Source organism: Equus quagga, chromosome 7 (genome assembly GCF_021613505.1).
Source record: "Equus quagga isolate Etosha38 chromosome 7, UCLA_HA_Equagga_1.0, whole genome shotgun sequence".
NCBI lineage: Eukaryota > Metazoa > Chordata > Mammalia > Perissodactyla > Equidae > Equus > Equus quagga.
In genome coordinates, this window is record NC_060273.1 from 34,219,810 (window position 1) to 34,235,229 (window position 15,420).

Below are 15,420 nucleotides of genomic sequence, written 5' to 3' on the forward strand. Positions count from 1 at the left end.
TATTCCATTGATTTTTCTACCTATTTTTGTTTTAGTTCCACACTGTTGTTGTTAGAGCTTCAATACTCTTCAGTCTGGTACCTACTGACTCAATCTTCTCAGCGGTCAGTAGTGTGCAGATCATCTCTGTCTTTGTTTAAGAAGCAGAGTGGAAGCACAGACTACTGTGACAGACTATATGAGAGAAGAGAGTGTGCGCTAGTTCTAAAGGAGTGTGGGCTAAAGCGGGTGGGCTGGGGGAGATTTGAACACGTTTATAGATTGATGGAAAGAAGCTGGTAGGAAGAGAAGAGTTAAAGATAAAAGAAAGAGGGTGTGGTTTAGGGAGCAAGGTTTTGGAGGAAAAGAGAAATTAAAGTCAAGGGCATAGGCCTCTGTGTGAGGAAAGAGGCCCACCTTTACCTGACATGGTACTGACTGTTCACTCCTTGCGAAGGCTGGAGTTACAGTAGTGTAAAACAACTTTAAACACTTTGTAAACTAAGTGTGGAAAGTTTGAAAATTGGGTTAAAATTTAGACATTTGAAATTAAGTGGATGCGTGAAAGCTAGTCATTCTTTCTCTGTTAGATCTTGCTATTTTGATTAATTTTTGCATGAATGAGTGTAGTCTTTTCCCTTTGGGAGTGAGTTTTGATTTAAAATAAACTCAGAAGGATTGAGATTAAATTGTGACCTAAGAAATCTAGTTTTGATATAAAAGACATCGCTTGGTCCTATGATATTTGAGAGTTTTGTTTTTATTGCTTACTGTGTATTCTGTGTGTATTCTGGAAGGATCGAATCTGAAATGTTGACTGGTTATCTGTGTGGTGAGGTTGTAGCTGCTTTTTCTTTTCTCTTGCTTCTCACTTCCTTTTTCTGCATGAGCGTGAACTTTTGCTTTTTTGTGTAATAGACAAATTTTAAAAATGAGTGAATAAGGTAGAGTTGTGAGTCATTGAGAACTGTATGTATGGAAACTGAAAAGAGTATTTGAGTCTGTCTCAGGTTTCAGTGATTTGACTGCTGTGGCTGTACACGTTATCTGTTCTTGCAAATCTGGAGAATTAATTTGTGTGTAAGTACCTAATCTCCGTTTAAGTGGAGAAGTAGTGAAATACTCTTATTTACTTTTGCTTACTTCAAATAATGGAGAGAATTACTTGTCTGTCAATAAAGGCTGCCAGCAAGTGTTCAGTTCATGTAAAATTTATTACTGACTCATTGACTGTTATGAACAGGCCCACCAGAGTGTCATGTGAAACTACTTCTTAAAATGTTGTTTTGTCCTATTAGCTGTGTTGTTGGATAAAGATCACCACCCCAAATGTGGAACATTTCCTTATTATAATGAATTACTGTAGTATAAATATAAATTGGTTCAGGGTGAGAGTCAGCACTTCCTGGTAACATTTGCTGGGCCGAATCTTCCCTGGGTGTTAACATGTTAATGAGCCCTCCAGGTGGCGGGTATCATACTGTGTCAGAGATGGAGATGAAGAGAGCAAGGCACTGGCCTTGTGCAGCACAGAGACGATGGTTAGGCGTTACCTGCTCGTTCCCACTGAGTGTCACAGTTTCAGAATGAGGAGCCATGATCACTCAGTGAAGACGAACCTTGACAGAAGTGTCCTTGAAAGTCTGGCTGGTGTTTCATTAGCACTCTGACTGATCCCTTCCCTTTCAGAGGCTGTGAGGAGCACCCTGGCGGGAGGGACCGGAGTTTTCTGCCCTTGAACCCAGGGCTCTTCTCAGTCCCCCTGCCAGCTTTCCCTGGGATGGCTCTCGGGACCCGTGCCATTGGAGATCAGGGATGTTATACCACTTCCTTCTCTCTGGTCACCAGGGTATAGAAAACATGGGTTTTTCCCTGAGATGATGTAAATTTTCTTTTTTTAACTTTAAATTTTGAACTCATTATAGATTCACAGGAAGTTGCAAAGATAGTAGGACAGAGGTCCCACTTGCCCTTTGGTTCGTTTTCTCCCATCGGTTACATCTCGTGTAACTGTAATACAGTATCAAAATCAGGAGATTGACGTTGGAAACAATGTATGTGTATGGTTCTGTGTCATCTTATCGTTCATGTGAAGTCATGGTTGCCACATGTCCATTGCTAGTTTATAGAAACACAGTTGACTTTTATATGTTGACGTTGTATTCTGCAGTTTTTAGGTTTGGAGGTTTTTTGTTACGTTCTTTGGGATTTTCTATGTAGACTGTCGTGTAATCTGCAAATAGGGAGACTTTCGTTTCTTCCTTGAGATGTGTATGCTCTTTCTTTCCTTTTCTCGTTTGATTTCACTGGCTGGAACGTCCGGTAAGATGTTGAATAGCAATGGTGAGAGAGAAATCCTTGCCCTGTTCCCAATATTTGAGGTCTTTCACCTTTAAGTACAATGTTAGCTGTGGGTGTTTTGTCGATATTCCTTATCAGTTTGAGGAAGTGCCCCTCTGTTCTTAGTGTCTGAGAGATTTTAATCGTGAACGGGTGTTGGATTTTTTCCAACGCTTTTGTGTATCTCCCGGTATGATCATGTGATATTTCTTCTTTAGCCTGTTAATATGTTGGATTGCATTGATTGATTCTGGACTATTGAGCCAGCTTTTTATCCCTGGAGTCAACGCCACTTGGTTTTAATGAATAATTTTTAAAATACAGGCATACCTCAGAGAGATTGCGGGTACAGTTCCAAACCTGTAATAAAGCAAATATCACAGTGAAGTGAGTCACAAAGTTTTTGGTTTCCCAGTGTGTATAAAAGTTATATTTACACTATAGTCTACTAAGTGCATAACAGTGTTATGTCTAAAAAAATGTACATACCTTAATTAAAAAGTACTTTATTGCTAAAAAGTGCTAACCATCATCTGAGCCTTTAGCAAGTTGTCATCTTTCTCCTGGTGGAGGGTCTTACCGTCAATGCAATATCTGCGAAGGGCAGTAAAGTGAAGTGTGATAAAATGAGGTATGCCTTATGTTGCTGAATTCTATTTGCTCATATTTTCTTCGGGACTTTTTCATCAATATTCATGAGATATTGGTTAGTAATTTACTTTTTTGGTTCTATCTGCCTCATTTTGGTGTTAGGGTAAAAACTGGCTTCATAAAAAGAATTGGGAAGTGTTACCTTCTCTTCTATTTTCTGGAAAAGATTATGTAAAATTGGTGTTAATTCTTCTTTAAATGTTTGGTAGACTTCTCCAGTGAAACCATGTATACTTGGAGATTTCTTTTTTGGGAGTTGTAAAATACAAATTCTATTTCCTTAAATATTTTAAGCTCTTCAGAGTATTTCATTTGGATGAGTGGTGGTAGTTTTTACTCTTTAAGGAATCGGTGAATTTCATCTTAGTGTAGTTGTTTATAGTATTTCTTTATCCTGTTGATGTCTCCAGGGGCTGTAGTGGTATCCTTGGTTTCATTCCTCATCTTGGTAATTTCCATCTTTTCTCATTTTATCTTGTTAGAGAGTTGTCAATTTTATCTATCTTTTTAAGGAACCAGCTTTTTGTTTTCATTGATATTTCTCTTTTGTTTTTCTGTTTTCAATTTTGTTGACTTCTGCTCTTCATTATTTCCTTCTTTCTGCCTGCTTTAGGTTTATTTTACTGTTCCTTTTTTAGTTTTTTTGAGATGGGAACTCAGATTATTGATTTGATATACTTCCTCTTTTCTAATATATTTTAGCGCTATAAATTTCCCTCTCAGCATTGCTTTAATGATGCCCCACAAACTTTGATGTGTTGTATTTTCATTTTCACTCAGTTCAATGTATGTTTTTCATTTCCTTTGCGATTTCCTGTTTATCTCATGGATTAATTAGAAGTGTGTTTAGTTTCTCCACATTTGGAAACTTTCCTGTTATCTTTCTGTTACTGATTTCTAGTTTGATTCCATTGTGGTCAGAGAACATGCCATGTATGATTTCAGTTCTTTTAGATTTATTGAGGTTTGTTTTATGCATCAGAATATTGTCTATCTTAGTATTTGTTTGTGTTAGTTTAATTTGTATTAGATCCTGGATATCTTTGGGGAGCCATTATTCAGCCTACTAAAGATTCACATCTATCCCACATGCAAAAACACATTCACCCCGTCCCAACATCCTCAAACGTCCCGACCCTTTATAGCATCAAATCCAAGGGGAAAATCTCATCTAAATATCGTCGTCTCAAAAGTCCTAAATCTCATCATCTCAACCAGCTTTGGATGAGACAAAGTTTTTCTCCATTTGTAGATCTATAAAATTAGGAAACAGGTTATCTGTTCCCCAGATATGATGGTGGGGCAGGCGTAGGATAACAGTTAGAGACATTCCCGTCCCCAAAATGAGAAAAGCGAAAGGGAGGGAAGAAGAAGAGGAGGGGAGGAGAGGAGAAGGGAGGGAGGGAGGGAGGAATCACTAGCAATTTCAAAATCCAGCCAGCACGCTCCATTAGATTTCAAGCCCTAGGAGTAATCCTCTGGCTTGAGCCTTTACCCTCTATGCCCAGCGCTTTGCCCTCAGAGTCATCTTTCCTTTTTCTTGAGGGCAGCACGTGTTTGCAGATGAGTAGTTTTTATCAGCTTATTTCCTGTCTGGAGGATATTGGGGTCTGACAGCTTTCTTTCACTTTGTCCTCTCTTGTTTTCCTTCCAGGCTGGCAGTGTCCCTGCTGGTATAACATTCTCAAAAACCTGTGTGTCTCCTGTGTGCTTCACACAGATTCATTCCATTAGACAAGAGGGCCCTCCGTACATCTGTTCCATGCAATTTCGTCTCTATTCCTGGCTTCTGCCTAGATGGGTGAAGGAATCCATGAGTGACAGGCCTAATCTCTTCACAGAGCCTTCTGTGTGAATGATATTATGTCCTTTTATCTCTTCCAAAGCACTAGGAAGACAGTGGCCAGTCACACCCTTGGCTTTTTCTTTAGCGCATGCTTTCCTGACAATGAATCTCCTAACTTTATCGTCTTTTACAATCTGAATAGGCTGAGAATCTCTCAAATCATTGAGTTCTGATTCCTTTTTGCATAACAGTTTTTCTCTCAATTTATCTCTTTCCTCTTGCATTTTACTATAAGCCCCAAGAAGAAACCAGACCACACCTCTTAACGGTGCAGTTTGCTTGGAAATCACGTCAGTTCAGTATCTAAGTTCATCACTTTCAAGTTCTGTTTTCCACACAACTGTGGGACATAATTCAGCTGTGCTTTCTGTCAGTATATAAATGGTTTCAAAAAAACATATACCTCGTTTCCTAAGAGTACATTTAATGTCCATTTTTTTCCACCAACAGTGTGTTTATGACGATTTAGATATTCTCCAAGACAATAGACTTTCTCTGCTGTGTTGCTCCCTTCCTGAGTCCTCAGTGGCGGAGTCTGTAACATCCACATTTCCCTTTAAGGCAATCTAGGCCTTTTCTATCATTCAGTTCAAAGTCATCGTCACATTTTTAGAAATTTGTTAGAGCTGCACCCTACTTCCAGGAACCCAAATCTGTCCATTTCCCATAGCTTTTCTAACAAATCACTGCCACCTTTGTGACTTAAGACAAAACATGCTTGTTCTTGCACAGTTCTGCAGGTCAGAAGTCTGGAATCGGGCTCACTGGGCCCTATTGAGGTGTTGGCTGGGCTGTGCTCCCTCCAGAGGCTGGGGAGAGAACCCATTTTCTTGCCTTTTCCAACTTCTGGAGCTGCACCCCTTGGCTAATGATCCCTTTCTCCATCTTCAAAGCCTAGCATCTTGCTTCGGTCATCACGTTGCCTCCTTCTGTGTCAAATCTTTCTTGCCTCCCTCTTACAAGGACTCTTGTAATTACATTTAGCTCTCCAATGCCCATAATCAAGGATAATCTCCCCATCACAAGATTCTTACTCATATCTACAAAGTCCCTTTGATGTGTGAGGTAACGTTCATAAATTAGAGCAGTTAGGACCTGGATATCTTTGGGGACCGTTATTCAACCTACTGTAATGTTCTGTGGGCTCATGAAAAGAATGGGTATTGTGCTGTGTTGGGTGCTGTGTTCTATAATGTCAGTTAGATTTGTTGGTTGAAGATTATTTTGAGTTTTTCTATATCCTTGCTGATTTTTCCGTCTAGTTCTATTAATTATTGAGAGAAGGGCATTGAAGTCTCCGACTATAATTTTTAATTTATATCTCCCTTTATTTGTTTATTTGGTGAGGAAGATTGGCCCTGAACTAACACCTGTTGCCAATCATCTTCTTTTTTTGCTTGAGAAAGATTGTTGCTGAACTAACATGCGTGTCAAACTTCCTCTGTTTTATGTGGGCTGCTGCCTCGATGTGGCCTGAAGAGTGGTGCTAGGTCTGCGCCCAGGATCTGAACCTGCAAACCCAGGCTGCCCAAGTGGAGTGCGTGAACTTGACCACTGTGCCACAGGGCTGGTCCCCAATTTCTCTCTCCTTTTAGTTCTGATGTTGTTGGAGCCACATTTTTGCAGCTCTGTTGTTTGGTGCATATACACTTAGAATTGCTGTCTTCTTGATGGATTGATTCTTTTATCATTATGTAATGTCTCTGGTAATTTTCTTTGCTCATTTGATATTAATATACCCACTTCTGCTTTCTTTTGGTTAATGTTTACATGATATATCTTTTCCTTTCCTTTCACTTTCAATCTACACGTACCGTTGTATTTGAAGTGAGTTTCTTCTTTTCAATTTTTCTTTTATGTTATCTTTATTTTTTTTATTGAGGTATAATTGACAAATAACACTATATTAGCTTCAGGTATACAACATAATGATTCAATATTTGTATATATTGTGAGATGATCACCACGATAGGTCCAGTTAACATCCATCACCATACACAGTTACAAAATATTTTTATCTTGTGATGAGAACTTTTAAGATTTACTGTTGTAGCAACTTTCAAATATACGGCACAGTATTATTAACTAGAGTCACCATGCTGTGCATTCCATCTCCAGGACTTATTTCTTTCATGACTGGAAGCTTGTCCATTTTGACCGCCTTCACCCAATTCACTCCCCACCCCCAGACAGGTAGTTTTATGCACATTTTACAGATAGGAAAACTGAGGCAGAAGTTTAAGCCTGTGTTGTTCAATACAGTAGCCACTAGCACGTCTGGCAGTTGAGCAACTGAAATGTGGCTTGTCTGAACTGGGATGTTTGGGTGAAGCACACAGGATTTCAAGGACTTAGTACAAATTAAAAGAATGTAAACTATCTCATTAATATTGTTTTACATTGATTGTATGTTGAAATAACATTTTGTGTATATTGGCTTAAGTTAAATACGTTATTAAAGTTCATTTCACTTGTTTCTTCAACTTTCCTTAACATGGCTACCAGAAGAGTTAAAATTACTTGGGTCTCATATTCAGCTTCGGTGGGACAGCGCCGGTTTAAGCAGGTTGCCCAGGATCACTCTGGTAGAGTCAGAGGCAGGGTTGGAACCAGATGGGCTGACCCGGAGCACAGCTCTGAATCTGTACAAAGTGCTGAATGCCTCCCAGGTGCACAGTAGGACCACAATTCAGTGACGGTGGATCCTTTGGTCTTTTTCCTTCTCTGTTCACTAACCACACGTCCTTTTCCCACACCTGTGCTTCCTCCTGAAGTAAACATTAAGTATAGTAAATCTAGAAAATACGATAACAACCTCTTCTAGCTGCAGAGCCCACCTGGTACTGAGACGGTCCTCTTTTTGCTTTACCAGTTTTAAGATGCCACAGTTACTTAACTTACAATGTGTGAAAAGGAAAGTCTTGCAGTATAACTTGATGTATTTGTGAATATAGTGGACTACTTTACTCATGGACGGTAGAAGGATTTGAGCCACCGGGTCAATATTTAAAATTCTTAAATTAGACCTGAATTTTCTAGCAATTATCTCCAACACAGCATCATGCACTTCACGGCTTTGGGATGACTGCCTCCATGGCATGCCCTCAGTAAGGAGGTTGACTAGAAATATTAATTGCCTCTGTATGGTAGCATTATGGTGAATTATGTTTAGTGTACAATTTCTGATTTGTAGTCAGAGCTGTGTTTTTGAGTTGATAAAAATGTACAGTCCCAAACTGAAGAATTAACATAATCATAATTATTATTATTACATTTACTATGTCACTTACTGAGTGCTTATCTCTAAATAGAGATAGTAATAGTACTTATCTTAAAATACTGCTTTAGAGATTAAAAGATTTAATCTGTGCAGGGGCCAGCCCAATGGCATAGTGGTTAAGTTCGTGAGCTCAGCTTTGGCGGCCCTGGGTTTGCTGCTTCAGATCCCGGGTGTGGACCTACACACCGCTCATGAAGTCATGCTGTGGAGGTGTCCCACATGCAAAATAGAGGAAGATTGGCACAGATGTTAGCTCAGAGACAATCTTCCTCACCAAAAAAAAGAAAAAAAGGATATGTGTAAAGATCAAAACTGTCTTGGCACATAGTAAATTGTCAGTAAATGTTAGCCATTATTATTATTTTTTTTTAGTGCTGCGTCTGTTCCTTCCATTTTTTAAAAAATTTTTATTGCATTAATGATAGGTTACAATCTTGTGAAATTTCAGTTGTACATTATTGTTTGTCAGTCATGTTGGAGGTGCACCCCTTCACCCTTTGTGCCCACCCCCCACCCCACCTTTCCCCTAGTAGCCACTAATCTCTTCCCTTTGTCTACATTTTTAAACTCCTCGTATGAGTGGAGTCATTGAAGTGAGTTTCTTATAGACAGCATGTAGTTGGGTCTTTTTAAAAAATCTCTTCTACCAATCTTTGTATTTTAATTGGTGTATTTAGACCTTTTACGTTTAAGGTGATTATTGATATATTACGGCTTAAGCCTGCCATTTCATTTTTTTGTTTTCTGTTTGTCCTCTCTGTTCATTTCTCTTTTTTCTATTTCCTAGGAGTTACTTGAACATTTTTTAGAATTCTGGTTTGACATATCCGTATTGTTTTCGAATGTATCTCTTTGTATAGCTTTTTAGTGGTTGCTATATGTGTGTGTATGTGAATGCATGTATGTATGTATGTTGTATATATGAAATATGTCATTAAATATTCATATAATTGCAGTTTAGTGGTGTCATCATTTTACCACTTCAAATGCAACATAGAAACCTTACCTCCCTTTATGTCCCTTACCTTCTTCAATTTAGAATACAATTTTCCTGAATATTTTTCCAGTATGCGTTGAGAACTATATGAGATACTGTTCTAATTTTTGTCTCAACTACAATTTAGAAAACTCAGGAAGAGAAGGAAAGTTTATTGTACTTAGCCGTGTTTTCACGCCTTCTGTTTTTCCTCTTTCTTTTCTAATATTCCAAGATTTCTGTTACAATTTCCTTTCTCTTTAGAAAACTTCTTTTCAGGCAGGTCCGCTGGTGACAAATTCTCTTAGTTTTCCTTCATCTTAGAATGTCTAAATTTCCCCTCCATTCCTAAAGGATAATTTCTCCAGATATGATTCGGGGTCAACGGTTCTTTCCTTTCTTCACTTGAAAAATGTGTTACTTCCTCTGGCTGTTAGGGGTTCTGATGAGAAACCCAGTCATTTGAATTTTTCTTCTCTTATGGGTAAGGTGTCATTTTCTCTGGCTGAGTTCAAACTTCTTTTCTTCAGAAGTGTATGCATGATGTTTCTTAGTATCGATCTCTGGGTTTATCCTGTTTGGCCTTTGCTCAGTTTCTTGAGTTTGTAGGTCTGTGTTTTTTGCCAAAATTGGGAAGTTTTCAGCCATTTGAAGAAAAAAAAAAACCTTTTTCAGCCTGTCCTCTTTGTCCTCATTTCTTTCAGGGCAATTCTCTGTACTCTTTTTGACTAGCGAGCGCCCCTTTCGACTGTGGAGCGTCTTCTGCTCTTGGTCCATTGGAGTTCAAGGAATAATCCAGAAGAACTTTCTGGTTGTGTGTGTCCCTCCGGGATTTTCTTCATTGATTCAGGTTCCCTGTTTTGGGAAGTGGTGTTCTAAATTCCTATCATTTCTCTTTCAAAATACTTGAAGTAACAGATATAATTCCTCTCAAAGGAAGAGGAGCGTCTCAGCCTATTTTCTTCACGTGGAAAATAACTCTGTAGTTTTGTGTAGAGTGGGGTATGTTTTAAAAATTTGTCCTTTTTTTTTTTTTTTTGGTGAGGAAGACTGGCCCTGAGTGAACATCTGTTGCCAGTTTTCCTCTTTTTGCTTGAGGAGGATTGTTGCTGAGCTCACATCTGTGCCAGTCTTCCTCTGTTTTGTATGTGGGACGCTGCCACAGCATGGCTTGATGAGCGGTGTGTAGGTCTGCGCTTGGGATCTGAACCTGTGAACCCCAGGCCACCGAAGCAGAGCGTGTGCACTTAACCAGTACACCACCAGGCTGGCCCCAAAATTTGTCATTTTTTAACTTACTGAAAGGACCTTACTCTTTTGTCCAAAGATGATCCAAATCAAGAGAAGAAACTACTGTCGTCTCTATGCTAATAGTATGACTAGGCAGCTCCTTGCCTGGAGTGGTGAGAAAGCCCAGCATTTCACAGAGTCAGTGCTCAGTGGTCCATGTTAGTCTTAAATCAGTTTTTTTAATAAGTGGTGATTTTATATTACTGTGAGAAATCTCGTCAACCTTATGCATCCTTCAGGTTTGATAAGAAGGAAACAGTAGGCGTCAGCCTGGTGGCGCCGCAGTTAAGTTCGCACCTTCTGCTTTGGCGGCCTGGGGTTCACTGATTAGGATCCCGGGTGCAGACATGGCACCAGTCATCAAGCCATGCTGTGGCAGGCGTCCCACATATAAAGCAGAGGAAGATGGGCACGGATGTTAGCTCAGGGCCAGTCTTCCTCAGCAAAAAAGAGGAGGATTGGCAGCAAATGTTAGCTCAGAGCTAATCTTCCTCAAAAAAAAAAAAAAAGAAGGAAACAGTAGACCTTATAGATTCTACTTGTGTCTTGAACTAGCAAGTTATCGTTGCTCAATACTTATTAATCTCTTTAATCTTTTCCTATGATTTTGTTAGGGTGTGCTCAATTGGTTTAGCTTCGAAGTCACTCCTAGGCCATAGCATGCCAGGAGGACCAATAGGCACCAGCTCCTAGGGCTCCAGGGCTGAAACTGTGTGCTTCTCTTGAAGATTACACCAGTCTGTATGGTTCTGAAGGGCCAGATTTGGCATCGGTTATTTAGGAATGCCTAGTCATATTTGAGGAGAAAATAAGAGCGCTATTTTTTTGTAAAGCATTCCTTATACAGAAAATTAAGGGAGAACGCCATTAAAAATGGTTTAGAAATCTGTAGAGCTCTCTAATAATGAAGCTTTTAAAAATGTGTTTTTTGTTTCAAATTTTCAAAAATGTTTTCAACCTTTTTTATGAAAAGTCTCCAAAAAGTCTACAGAAAAGTTGAGGAATTCTACAGCGCCTGCTTAAGCCCACCACCCAGGTTCTGCTCTTAACCATTTCTATCAGTTTCTCCATCTCCCTTCCATCAGCCCATCTTACTTTTTCGTCCTTTCAGAGTTGCAGGTATCAGTACACTTGACACCTTTGATTGGCTTTTTTCTTATGTGTGTGGTCCCAGATGGGCCTTCCAAACACTTGGAATCAAAACACTTCTAAGAAGGTCCCGTCACTACTCCACGGAGAGGGGCTGTGTCACTCTCTGCTCCTTCCTCGCGTTCCGTAAGCCGTCCTCACAGGCTGCCAAGAAGAGCTCCCATGTCCAGACTCGTGTGTTTGGCAGTGCAGCTCCGAGAGAGTGTGGAGCGGGGTACCCGGGGGTGAGCTGGGAGGCCATTCCAGGAGAGTGATCTGTCCTCCGTGTCGGGCCACCATGATAGGGTCTTGCTTTGCTGGCCTTTCAGGAACAATGCTTATTTTCTGTTTGGGTGGAATCCTGAGCTAACTAAGGAATCTGGGAGAAGAGTGGACAAGACCGTGTATTCAGGGACCCAAAGAGAAGAACACAAAGACAGCGACATAGTCACACTTAGGAACGGTACCTCCTAGACCGTGGATTCTCAAGGCTCCCAGGGTTAAGGGCCAAGGAGATTAAATTTTTTCTATAGACAGTGGCAAAAGAGGCATTGAGGTTGTATTGCAAAGAGTGGAATCAGGCCGCCTCATTGTGTTGTAGACCTTTGAATGCTGGGCACTAGTGTCATTAAGGCCCTCTTGACTTTAAAATGATTGGACACAAAATTGTGGAAATCTTATTCAAATGCTGGGAGAGGTACTTTTAACCCCCTCCCCAAAATCTCTTTTCTACACTACATGACAGTAGATGGTGGGACGTATTTTCAGGAATCCACTAAGACCGTGAAAATGTTTGAAAGAGCTCTTTGCTAAAGAATTAACAAACAAATAAACAGATACCTCTCATCCTTTGAGCAGCTTTCATGAAAAACCTACGTTCTGGTACTCTGATAATTCAGCAAATATTTTTGAGCACCTACTCTGTGTCAGTCACAGCTTTTAGCGCTGAGAATTCAGTCATGAACAAGACAGACAAGAACCCTGTCCTTGGGAGTTTATATTCTAGTAGGAGGAGACATCTACTAAACAACAAATCATCGAGATGATAATTTAACACGCACTACTTCTGTGAACGACAATCTGATGAAGTAGTTAATGTGATCATACCTATTAAAGGTGAGAAAAATGTGTGGAGAAATTGGAGCCCTTGTGCACTGTTGGTGGGAATGTAAAACGGCGCAGCTGCTGGGGAAAACAATAGACAGGTTCTTCAAAATATTAAAAGTAGAACTACCACGTGATCCAGCAGTTCCGTTTCTGGGTATATAGTCAAAAGAATTGAAAACAGAGACTCAGACAGACGTTTGCACACCCGTGTTCATTGCGGCATTATTCACTATGGCCAAGAGGTGGAAGCAACCCAGATGCCCATCAACAGGTGACTGGATAAAGAAAATGTGATATATACACACACAGAATATTATTTAACCTTGAAGGAAACGATGCATGTCACACAGGCTACGACATCGATGAAACTTGAGGACGAGTGAAATAAACCAGTGACAAAAAAGACAAATATTGTATAATTCTATTTATATACGGTATCTAAAGCAGTCGTACTCATAGACGCAGTAGAATGGTGGTTGCGAGGGGCTGGGAGAGGGCAAATGGGGAGTTGTTGCTCGATGGGTCCAGAGTCTCGGTTTTACAAGATGCCAAAGTTCTGGAGGTCTTTTGCCCAACAATGTGAATATACTTAACACTGCTGACCCGTACACTTAAAAACGAGTAAGACAGGGGCCGGCCCGGTGGCGCAGCGGTTAAGTGCGCACGTTCCGCTTCGGGCGGCCTGGGGTTCGCTGGTTCGGATCCCGGGTGCGGACATGGCACTGCTTGGCACGCCATGCTGTGGTAGGCGTCCCACATATAAAGTGGAGGAAGATGGGCACGGATATTAGCTCAGGGCCAGTCTCCCTCAGCAAAAAGAGGAGGATTGGCAGCAGATGTTAGCTCAGGGCTAATCTTCCTCAATAAAAAAAAAAAAAATGATTAAGATGATAAATTTTATGTTGTGTGTTTTTTAAACCACAATTAAAAATACAACAGTTTTTTTTTTTCAGTGAGAAAAGAGAAGAACAGAAGTCCAGTATCACACAGCTCATGAAGTGGCAGAGCCATGAAACAAGGCCAGCAGTGCGACTCCAGAGCACATACGTTTAGTCGCTGTTCTAATTGCTTCCTGGTGCTTTTGAGAACGCCAGGTGCTAAGAACAAGTAAAAAACAGTGATGTCTTATAAAAGCGATTGTGCAGGGGCTGTGGCTCCTTTAGACAGGGTGACGGCGAAGGCCACATTTGAGCTGAGGAGAGGAGGGGAGCCAGCAGAGGGACCTGGGGGTGGCTGGAGTGAGCTGGGAGCTAGGGAGAGTGGGTCCTGCTCAGGGCCTGGTAGGGGCAGGGCCCGGTGAGGAGGCTGGCTTTTCTTCTGAGCGCCAGGGGGAAGCTGTGTGTGTTTTAAGCAGGAAAGAGAGACGATTTGATATTAGCGAGTACTGCCAAAACTTCACTTAGAAAGGAAATTGAGAAGAAATTCTAGAATATTTGCCCATTTTGTAATCAAACCTCAAATTGAAGACTTAGATGAGGATATCAGACTTCAAGTTTTACAAAAGTTTAAATCATTGCCCCTCTCTCCCCCCCCCTTTTTTTTTTTTTTTTTTTTTTGCCATTTAAGCATATTTAAGTGTGATGAATCTACTGCTGAAGGCAGTTATACCCATCCGTTTCTTTCTGGAAGGTGTATAGTTAAAGATGCTCTCGAAGAAGAAATGCTGCGTTCCTAAGCCTGGGGACCTCTGCTTCAGGTGATATCTGAGGTGTGTCAGATTCTTCAGAGCTAGTGGAATGAACTGGAAAAAAAGGACGAACATATGCCCTGAGGGTTTCTTTAGGGGACACCAACGGCGTGCTTACTGGTTCAAATTTCATGCATTTTTTTTTTTAGCCAGAATTTACCTATGGCTACAGCAAATTGGTTGCCAAAACGTTTTTATCTTCCCAGCTTAATGAAGGTCTCAAGCGCAAAGTTTTTGTAAATAATTTAAATGGAGAGAATAAAATCTAATCCTAAAATTTAGGTGACATTTTTCTGACATCATGGTTGAAAATCTCGTTTGAGATCTGTTAAGGAGCCTCTTTCATCTTCTGTCTGTTCTTCAAAAGGACTCGTTGGAAGTTTGGGTTGATTCGGTTGCTAGAGCTGGCTGTCACAAAATTGTTTTCAGAGAACTATTTGGGAGCTTTGGATTTCATTATCTCTATTTTAAAAAATATTATTAATATGGGGCTGGCCGATGGCGCAGCAGTTAAGTTTGAACGTTCTGCTTCGGGTGCCCCGGGGTCCGCCGGTTCGGATCCTGGGTGTGGACATGGCGCTGCTTGGCAAGCCATGCTGTGGGAGGCATCCCGCATGTAAAGTAGAGGAAGATGGGCACCGATCTGAGCTCAGGGCCAGTCTTCCTCAGCAAAAAGAGGAGGATTGGCAGCAGATGTTAGCTCAGGGCTAATCTTCCTCAGAAAAAAACCCTGAAACATTATTAATAGACTTTATTTTCTACAACAGTTTTAGATTTACATAAAAAAAAATTGAGCAGATAGTCCAGAGTTCCCATATGCTCTCCTCTGTGTCACGGTTTCCCTATTATTAACATGCTGCATTAGTGGGGTACGTTTGTCACAACTGATGAACTGGTATTGCTAGGTTATTGTTGTCTAAAGTCCATAGTTTACAATAGAATTCAGTCTTCGTGCTGTGTGGTTCTCTGGGTTTTGACACGTGCGTAATAACACGTATCCACCATTACAGTATCCTACGGAATAGACTCACTGCCCTGAAAATCCCGTGCTCACCTGTTCCTCCCTCCCCCTGTCCCCCTGAACCCCTGGCAGCCACTGATCCTTTTACTGTCTCCATAGTTGTGCCTTTTCCAGA

The 15,420-nt window shown here is 40.7% G+C and overlaps 1 protein-coding gene across 1 annotated transcript in view; it reads left to right on the forward strand.

The window, feature by feature from the left end:
- The window catches only part of CYTH3 (cytohesin 3), a 55,638-nt gene that overhangs the window by 1,661 nt on the left and 38,557 nt on the right, over positions 1–15,420 (forward strand). The window contains exons 2-3 of the mRNA XM_046666527.1: positions 11,537–11,735; positions 14,434–14,520. Of these exons, the coding sequence (XP_046522483.1) occupies positions 11,537–11,735; positions 14,434–14,520 (286 nt within the window). The remainder of the gene's footprint in view (positions 1–11,536; positions 11,736–14,433; positions 14,521–15,420) is intronic.